Raw genomic sequence first — 10,676 nt, 5'->3', positions numbered from 1 at the left:
GTGCGGGTGACACGTAAAAGCACCCACTACACTCTCTGAGTGGTTGGCGTTAGGAAGGGCATCCAGCTGTAGAAACTCTGCCAAATTAGATTGGAGCCTGGTGTTGCCATCCAGTTTCACCAGTCCTCAGTCAAATCGTCCAACCCATGCTAGCATGGAAAGCGGACGTTAAACGACGATGATGATGATGATGATGATGAAGTCAACCACAGGATTTTTTTTTTTTTAAGTCTGATACAAAATGTCACACTGGCACACACAAACACACACACACACCTATTAGTAATGTTGTTTTCAGACCATACTTGTTGAAACATGCTCTAACACATTTAAACAAGATCTTTTCACAGGTGCATAAATACCTCAGAGCAAGGAAAGCTTCAGTTAGATAGATTCTGGCTTGCAGACACACAAATAATAATTTGTTGCTTTAATAGCCCTTCATAAAAATGGAAGTCACAGAAGAGCACATAAGACATGTCATGCTTCATGAGTATAAAAAAGCAACAAATGCTGTGAGAAATGTGCAAGAATTGTATAGTGAAGGTGTTTTGAATATTTGCAAGTGCCAATGATAGCTCCATAAATTTTGACGAAGAGACTTTAGGTTGGAAGATGTCTACTGCTCTTTTGATAGTGATGTGCTAAAAACCACAACTGGAAGAAATCCATATGCAACTGTTGAAGAGTTAGCAGAAGAGGTTAATTCATCAACTGCCCATTGCCATGTGCAAGAACTTGAAATTGTGTCTAAGCTTGGCAAGTGGGTTCCACATAAACTGAGTGGAAACAATTGAAGAGAGTATTCAATAACTGCACTGCTTTTTATTCCCATGAATCCTCATTTTTGAACTGCCTAGCGACTGGTGATGAAAACTGGATACTCCATAAGAATGTTAAACACTGATGTCAATGGGTTCAACCAGGAGAACAAGCAAGACCCAATCCAAAACAAGATCTTCATCCTTCAAAGGTTCTGTTAAGCATTTGGTGTAATACACTTTGAAACCTTGCCACAAAACCAGACAATTACAGCACAAGTGTACTGTGAACAAATTGATAGAGTAACTGATAAACCTACAGAAAAAAAGGTGGTTTCTAGTCAATCGAAAGGTTTTTTTTTTTCCATCATGACAATGTCAGACCTCATAGTAAAAGATTCACATGTGCCAAGATTGAGGAGTTAGGGTGGGAAAGGCTTCCACATCCTCCATATTCTCCTGACCTTGCTCCTTTGGGTTATCATTTATTCTGAAGCTTGCAAAGTAGATTATGACTGGGTGAAAGTAGCTGCCCTCCACTTTCACCACAGCCTCAAGATGGTTCTGAAACTCAGCACATGCATTCCTTACTCTGGAAAGATCTTCAAATACCTCTTCGATCATGGCCACCAGCTCAGCCTTGGTGTTACAAGCAGAGTAGTTGGTGTCTTTCTCAACTGTATGTAGTAATCCATGGGATTACAATTGGCAGAATTAGGAAGCCAGAAATGAGAGCTACTGAAGTTGTAGAAATTCTCTGACAACCATTTCTAATTCTTTCTGGAGGCATGGCACACAAGCAAATCCTGCTGCCACATATATATGGCCTTTCAGCCAGAGATTGTCTTCATTCTCCAACAGCTTCTCATAGCTGTCTGAGTTGAGCCTAAGGTCTTGTTCAAAGATGTGAGGATGAATTCCAATGTGTGGACACTGTCAGAATGTCTGTTTTGTCCCTTCTTGCTGGCAATGGCTTTTGTAATATTTGTTACAGCTGTCCACGTTTTGCAGCCTTTAAAATGTTCACAGAACATTGAACAGCAGTCATGATGCCAGCATTTTGGTACTCAATATGAATCATCACAATGTAGGTAACTCTTTCCCAATATTCAGATGGCTTCCAGTCCTCGATGTCAGTTAACTTTATCTCCACCATACACACACACATACTAGTCTCATTTTTTTTTCCTGTTCATGTTCATATCTATCATGTCCACTCACTCTTATCCCTTACGTTGTTGGTTCAGCTAAATTGAATAATAATATTGGAAGGTGTCAAAATCGTGATGATGAGCGGATTGAGCTTCTCTGTGTCCATTGTGGGGTTTTTTTCCTGCTAATCTGTATGTTTTTTCTGTTGTCCCTTTATGCCACATTTTCATCGTTTATGCACACACCTATATATATATATCTATATTGCAATCTTTTCAAGGTCATTTATGTATTGTGAGAGAACAAATGCCGGGTGATGTTATCATCACAACAACTGCAGCAATTGCTTCCCTCGATGCAAAGGTATCTCACACATTATTTACTCTCTCTTTACAAACAAACAATCTTTTATTTTACTTCTGTTTTTCAACAAAGTTGATTAGATTTGCACTTGCCTTAATATATTTCTTGCAAATATTGATTAACTATGTATTTGAGTTAATTTGGAATACTAAATATTAACAGAAGAATTTAATGAAAACTGTCTGATACATTATTGTTTCTTGATAAAATGAGCTGTGTTTAGATTCTTGCCATAAATACTTGAATGTTCACTTTTTAAATTATTTTATTTTTATTGGAGAAATGTTTTCTTTAACCCTTTCATAGCCATATCTTTGTTGAAATAGATTGCCTTTGTTCCAATTAATTTTGAAAATAAAGAATTTAGTAAAATAACTTTATTGTTATTAAGTTGAGGTTTGAAACATGAAATTTTGATGGAAGGTTTTAATTTAAATCATTTTAGAACAAGGTGCTTGTATCATAGATCCAGAGATTGTCTCAGGTAGGTTGGTATCAAAAAGACTAAACCATCAGTTTAATATCCACTTTTATATGGTCATGTGGACTGGACTTGATGGAATTCATTATGGCAGATCTTCTACAGCCAGATACCCTTGCTGTTGCCAACCCTCACTTGTTTCCAAGTAATGTAATATTTCCCCAGGCAGAAGATTAAAAATGAAGAATACCATTTGTATGAAGTTGACACCCGTCAACAACTGTTACACTATGCCAAGAGAAAGAGGCACTAACACATATGTGCACACACAGATGCTCTTTTACTGATTTCAGCCATTGGACTGCTGGAGTAGTGTCATTGAGGGCTTAGTCAGTCAAGTCAACTGTAGGATTATTTTTTCAAGTCTGATACAGAATATCATACTGGCACACACACACACCAGGTATTCCTTTAGTTTCCAAATCTACCAAATCCACTCACAAGGCTTTGGTTGACCCATGTTCAGTGGGACTGAATCTGAAACCATGTAGCTGGGAAGCAAACTTCTCAATCACAATTGTGTCTATACCTAGGATAATTCAGCAGACACCATTATTTATCACAACTCATGAGTCAGTAAGGAAGCCTTTGTATGGTCGTTTTACCTGCTAGCAATAGCAACCTAATTTCTTTCAAATTGCCTTATAAATCTATACAGCAACTCTAGACTGATGAGATGATTCTTTGAAGAGTTGTAGTCTTGAGACAGAAGGTGTGCTTGTAGGTGTGAGCTTGGCTAGCAAGTGGACATCGTTTTCCTAGATTTTAGTGAAGAATGTTAATAGACACCACCTGAAATATATATCTAACTCTTTTGATGCAAACCAAACTGAGACTGCCTCTGATACTATGATAATAATTTCCTGTTTTAAAGGGATTTAAATTAATGCCTTCCATTAGAATTTTATTTATCTTCCAAACACCAGCTTAACAATGATAATGTTATTTCACATGTACTATCTAGGAGCTGTAACAGACCCACATGTTCTATATAGGGGATATAACAGACCTTACATGTATTATCTATGGCTATAACCTGATGAGTATTCAAGAGCAATGGTGTATTTTTCAATTACGTATGTATACATGACATCTGTTATTTTAAAATCTTTACTCAGATAATTGGGATTATCACTCTTGAAGATGTTATTGAAGAATTAATCCAGGAGGAGATAGTTGACGAAACTGAAGTTCTTCTTGACATCAATGATAAACTTCAAGTGTCTCGAAGCAGACAGAAATGTTATAACATTCATTCCCTGTCAAAAGTGAGTAAAAACATTCCTTATTATCATCATCATCATCTCTATGATGCTTTCACTCTTGCAGATGTTATACTGACACTATACCAAAAGAGCCAGCTATATCCAATGACCAAAGATCCTTTGGACCTTCTCTTCAACTTGCTAACATCCTCCTTAGAATCTTGTTTTCTGCAACAGCCAGATTTTTTAATGCTAATTTTTCTAGCTTCTCAAGCCAAGCATCCAACCTTTTACTAACTGCTCCAAGTGCACCAACCACAATCGGTTCCACTTCTACTTGCCACATTCTCTATAGTTTCCTGATTTCCCACTTCAGTTCCTGATATTTCCTTCTTATTCACCCTGTGGTCTCATGGTGAAGCAACATCCACAATAATTGTTTTGTTCTTCTTTTCTGTGACAACAATGTCAGGTTTTCTAACCTCAATAAAATGGTCACACTGGATGGCCATGTCCCACAAGATCTTAGAGTGTTCATTTTCAGCAACCTTTTCTGGTTGGTGTTCATACCATTCCTCACTTCTGTTCATGTCATACTTGTGACAGAGCTTGCAGTGGATTAATCTGGCAATGTTATCATACCTTCTCTTGTACTCTTTTTGTGAGAGCATCTTGCATTCACTAATAATGTGGTTTATTGTTTCACCTTTCTCACCATACAACCGACAGAGTGGGGAACTTACTGACTTGTCAAGATTGAACTTGATATAGTTCATTCTTAGTGACTGTTCTTGGACTGTGAAGATAAGGGCTTCAGTTTCAACTTTTGAGTCGCTTTTCATAGTCCATTACCAAATCTTATCTTTGTCAACTGTTTCAGGAATTTCCTGCAAGAATTGATCATACATTTTATTATATTTTACTTCTCAGAGCTCTTGGTCTTACTCGCTCTGGCTCATTCTGTGAGAGCAGACAGCAACCTGTTATCAGAGGTCTTGCAGAGTCTCTTTCTGCAAATTATAAGACTTGGTACTTGAGCACTGACGTTGCTGTAAACAACTAGCCCCATCCCCATAAAATTTCAGGCCTTGTACCTATAATAGAAAGGATTGTTATAATTTATCACAAGGTAGCAAAGCTGACAGAATCATTAGCACACTGGGCAAGATGCTTACCAACAGTTCTTTTGGTTTGATGTTTTGCATCCCCTTTTGGGGATCAATGAAATAAGTACCCTTTCAGCATTCCCCACACTCTGTGCATCCATGTGAAGTGTCTACTCCTTACTCATGCTTTTTTGGCAATACCCTACCACTTATAGCATTTGAACCTCAAGGTTATGCCTTGGCACTTGCCACCATCTATCTCTCCCTTCTTTTACTCTACCATCCCATTTATGTTCTGATCCTTGCTCCTTGTGAGTATGCCCTGGCACAAGTTCACTTCTTCCAATGCTCCCTCTTCCCCTCTCAAAGATTCCTTGTCTTGCAAAGTTACTTGGTGACCCTTCCAGTGCTGGTGCTATGCAAAAAGTATCCAGTCCATACACTAAAGTTGTTGGTGTTTGGAAGGGTATCCAGCTGAAAAAAAAAACATGCCAAAACTGACCTTGCTTGTGCTGGTGCCATGTAAAAAGCACTCAGTTCAATCTGCAGGGTGGTTGGTGTTAGGAAGGGCATCCAGCCATAAAACCGATGCCAAAACAAACACACAAGTTTGGTGCAGTTTTCTGCCTGGCTACCGCCTGTCAACCCGTCCAACCCATGCCAGCATGGAAAATAAACATTAAATGATGACGATGAGCATAGAAGTTTATGTAATTGACTATCCCCTTCCCTCTAAATTTCAAGCTTTGTGCCCATAGTAGGAAGGATTATTATTATAAAGGCAGCGAGCTGGACAAAATGCTTAGCAGCATTTTGCCCGTCACTACATTCTGAGTTCAAATTTTGCTGAGGTCGACTTTGCCTTTCATCCTTTTGGGGTCAATAAAAATACCAGTTGAACACTGGGGTCAATGTAATCGACTCATCCCCTCCCCCAAAATTGCTGCCCTTGTGGTAAAATTAGAAACCATTATTATTAAACAAATTGACTATGAACTTTATAACCTGAGAACAGGAACTCTTTTGAAAATCTGTTTATATTTAATCTTGTGATATATTGTTTGGCAGATTGCTCCTGATTTTGTGAGAATAATATTTTAGATAACATATCTCAGTAGTAGTAGTAGGCATCCATTGGTCTCGAGAGGCCATGGATCGGCATCCAAAGAAAGAGTTGCTGCTGATGGTTGTGCAGCATCTGTTGTAGCTGTACAGGTCCACATGGGAGTAGCAGTCATGCATTTGAAGGAACTCTCTGCCAGTGCTGATGATTTTTCCTTCCGTCCAAGGCACTTTACTGTGATGGCAAGTTCCTGTTTTTCTTCTGCTCTCTTCATTCCCTTTCGCAGTACTTGCCTCCAGCATGGGCAATCATTTGCAACCTCCTCCCATCTCAGGACGTCCAGATTAAGCAACTTCATATCTTTCTTACAGACATCTTTGAGACGAGGATGAGGTCATCCTCATACTCTTGTGCCAGTAGCCAATTCCCCCATACAACGGAGCTTTTGGGATCCTGGCATGTGATGAACATGATCAAGCCAGCACAAACAATGCTGCTGGAGCAAGATGTGTTTGTGGCTATCTTGGCTCAGTCGAGGACTTTGGTGTTGGTGATGTGGTTTGTCCACTTGATGTCCAACATGCATCTTAGATTGCAAAGGTGAAAGATGTTGAGATGCCACTCCTGACTAGAGTAGGGGCTCCGTGTCTCACTGACTCATGCCTTATAGACAACAATTTTGGTGTTTGCAGCCAGTTTTTGGGTTTTTCCAGACTCTCTTTGTGAACCTGGCAAATGTGAAGGATGCATGTCTGATTTGCCTGTTGATCTCAGGGTCCAGGGAGAGGTCATCAGTGATGGTAGAGCCAAGATAGGTGAATTGATGGACTACCTCCAGCTTGTAGTTGTTGGTGATGATGGGAGCATACTTGACACTTTGACCCATTATTTGGATCTTCTTCAGACTGATAATCAGGCCGAATTCCTGACAAGCCTTTGAGAGTTTGTCCACAAGGTACAGCATTTGCTCTTCAGAGTCCACTGTTTGATGAGCACCTGGTGCATCTTGGATTTTGCTTTCAGCCTCAACAAACTAAACAGTTTGCCACTTGGTAAACTGTTTAGTCTGGTGTGGAGGTAAACACTGTCAGTTGGTGTCCCAAATGTATGTTTTAACATGACTGCAAAGGAGGAGATGCCAAATAGGGTGGGGGAAAGTACACAGTCCCGTTTCACGCTGCTGTATATTTTGAATGCATAATATACCTTACAGGATAAATTTATGTAATAGTACCCATGAAATTCCAAGGTTATTTTGAAAATTGTAAGATAGCACTGTGTATTTTTCTGAAGCATTTGATTGTTAAGTTGGTGTAAAAGTCTACCTCAATAATAGTATCAAAGGGACAATCCCCAAAAGACATTTCTGAAAGTTCTATTCTTATGTCTTCTATTTTGTAAGTTATTATCTATTATTTTTCACTTTACGTCAAAAAGTAAACAGTCTTAATTATGGAACAAAATTAAAGACATTATAATGAACTTATTGTATACAAGTCAGAAACAAAAACAGACATAAGTAAAGAAAGAAGACAGCAATAAAAGATAGAAGTACATGATAGACAGAATAAAACACAAAAAGGCATCAACAAGGATGGTAAAAGAGTCATAAAGAGGAGGAAAGGCTGGACGGGCATGTCAGGAATAGCGTTGGTGAATTTAGGGAAACAGAATTTTTGAAGGGTGCAGTGTCCTGCAAAGGTACTTTACTCCATGTTTCAATAGTTCAAAGTATGAAATAATGTTTCTGAAAGTCATGAATGCTGTGCTACATTTGATTTTATGTCCATCAATGATAGAAATATTGAATTGAAAATGGTAGCGATCGTTGTTCTGCTAGAGTATAGACATTAATAAAGTTTTAACAGACCTGATTACAGTTATTTGAATAAAGCTAAAAAAGAAATACCTTACCCTGAACTTTCTCTTGTTTGCTTCCACTGTCTCTTGTCCATTATTTTGGAAGTTTCAATGAAAGCAGACGATCGTTTCGTGTGCTGAAGCGCATGCGTGAACGGAGAAGCGGCGGTGGTGGGGGTGATTAATAATTTTGTCCATTGACAATCACCTTTCAATATTTCTCTACTCGTCACTAACAAACCTCAATCTAAGTTATTTACCAATCAAGATTATTTTCACTTCAGCTCAGTATCTATCTGCCTGTCTTCTTTCCATTCTGACAATCCCAATAAGCATTTAGACCTAATAAAAACGGCGTTGCCACAGCCTTTATGCTGGAACATAAAACAATAATAATCCACGACTACTTGATTACTATTTCACTTTAACTTTCTATCGAAATATGCAGCTATTCTTCATTCTAGCTCAGTGTTTCGTAAACTCGTTGCCCTGTTAGTGTCGTTTGAACTAAATATGCGGTTGTTTACAAATCCTTCATCGTGGTGTCATTGTCATTTTGTAATTCTGTCAATTCCTCCTGAACATCATCCTCGCAATCGAACTCAAACGGATTGCTATACCAATTTGGAATATTCAGCGCAATAACATCTTGAAATCGCTCCACCATGTCATCGTGCAATGACTATATGTAGTTAAACCACCCTCATCAATCAATTCATCTTTCAAAGAATCAAGTTGTGGAATTGATATTTTGAAATGTTAGTCTTAAATAACACCAATTTCGAAATGAAGGTAGTGGTAGATGATTTACAATCAACGAGAGTTTTTTTCTGTTTCCTTACAATAACTTATTTAGTTTCGTGACTATATCACAAAGATATCGCAATCATCAATGAAACGGATAGTGGAGTAGCTTCAAAGAAAGATATGATTCTATGAAACAGTTCAACAAAGCGTAAAACACAGTTTCCTTTTGACAGCCACCGCACTTCGGGTATGGTGTAAGAATTTAGTATAGTCCTCATCATTTCTCAGACAGAGTTGATAGAAAATTCCATCAGACAAGGGACTGGACTTCAATTTGTCCACAGTCTTCATAACTAACTGTACGGTTGATATTTTTTGCCACTAAATGCTGCCGGTGTGCCAAGCAATGAACAATTAGTATCTGGTGGGAAACATTCACGCTTTAGGAAAGAGATGAAAAAGCTCTGTATCTTTCTATCATCGAAGGGGCTCCATCAGACGCACAGGCAAGAATATTACTGAGTGGGATGTTCAAAAAGGAAAGACTTGGAAGTGTGAAAAATAGTTGCACCTAAGTGGGAATTTTCTCTGTGAACAGCATTTCCTCACAAGGTTGAAAGTCTTCGCTGAAATACTGAACATTTACCATCATCAACAGTTGATTCATCCACTTGTATAGAAAGTTGATAAAGCTGGAGAATATTAATGAGCTGATGTTTGACATCGTTGTCCCTTTTCCATCGATGCGTCGAGAAATTGTGTTATTACTAAGTGGGATCTTCTTCATAATGTTATCACGTTTTTTGGTGTATCACGATTGACAAACCTCTTCGATAACTGGGCCAAGTAATGTTTCTCCAATTGTGTGAGACTTGCCAGACTTAGCAACAAGCAATACAATGTTGTACGATGCATTCAACCCGCCATTCTCCTGGAGTAGCGTGTTGAATGTTTGTATTTGCTTTTTGAAAGAGCAGCTCAGTTGCAAAAAAGTATGATAACGGCTTGTCCTTCTTTTCAGAATGCTTTGCATCAAAGTGATACTTCAAGCGTGAAGGCTTCATTGCTTCGATGATCAATGCTTGATGGCAAAGAAGGCAACTGACAGTTCTGAGGAGAGGGAATAAATCCAAACGATAAATAATCACTACTGCACTGTCGAGAAATTTTCTTGACTGGAGGCATCAATAATGTGAAAAAGAATATCTACGGAGAATGTCAGAAAGGTAGAATGGTTTCCCCAAAGAGAAGTCAATAGAGCAGAGTCAGATGACACGTCTTTACTGGAGCAAATACGGATCTAGTTCCTTTGGCTGCCAGGATTTCAAAAATTAAAATTTGATCATTTTCACCCAGTGAAGAAACACGATTTCAAAGCTTTCATTTTGTGCGTGATTGCACATTTTGTCAACATCCTGAAGATAGCAATTGTGTTTTGATATGAATTACACACGACATAACTTTTTTCAGAAAATTTTTGCAAATTTGAATTCTATAAGCGGGACTTCATACGATTATGCAAAAAAAAACAAACATTTGTAGTGGAGTGTGATGTAAGGCCTATTTGGCTGCTATTTTTAGCACGCATGACAACCATCTCAATGACTGCGACAAAAATATTCAATCGATACACAAGTCCGCTTTTTTTTAAACTAAGGGACGTCTCATGCGAGTAGTCAAATCGATAAACGTGCCTCCTCATTCTAGGCATGCCTAGATATCAGCAAATGAAGACTTAATTTGGAAAGTCTTCCTCTCGTCCCCCACCCCTATTTTCTCGCAAATTATTATATTTTTTTTTTTGCCAAAAATCGGAATTTTGAAATTTCTGTTCCCCGCCCCACCTCTTCTTCACCTTTTTCCGTAACGTTGACCCTAAGTAGAAACAGTTTTTTTTCAGAATCATAATCTCCGTATATTTTGAAAAAAAAAAAAAAT

General features: G+C 38.3%; 1 protein-coding gene across 1 annotated transcript in view; it reads left to right on the top strand.

Annotated features, from left to right (window-relative positions):
• Window positions 1–10,676, top strand: part of LOC106874631 (uncharacterized) — a 77,961-nt gene that overhangs the window by 64,283 nt on the left and 3,002 nt on the right. The window contains exons 7-8 of the mRNA XM_014922429.2: window positions 2,194–2,276; window positions 3,876–4,025. Of these exons, the coding sequence (XP_014777915.1) occupies window positions 2,194–2,276; window positions 3,876–4,025 (233 nt within the window). The remainder of the gene's footprint in view (window positions 1–2,193; window positions 2,277–3,875; window positions 4,026–10,676) is intronic.

The sequence above is a fragment of the Octopus bimaculoides genome, chromosome 3, assembly GCF_001194135.2.
Source record: "Octopus bimaculoides isolate UCB-OBI-ISO-001 chromosome 3, ASM119413v2, whole genome shotgun sequence".
NCBI lineage: Eukaryota > Metazoa > Mollusca > Cephalopoda > Octopoda > Octopodidae > Octopus > Octopus bimaculoides.
This window is presented reverse-complemented; position numbering and strand designations above follow the sequence as displayed.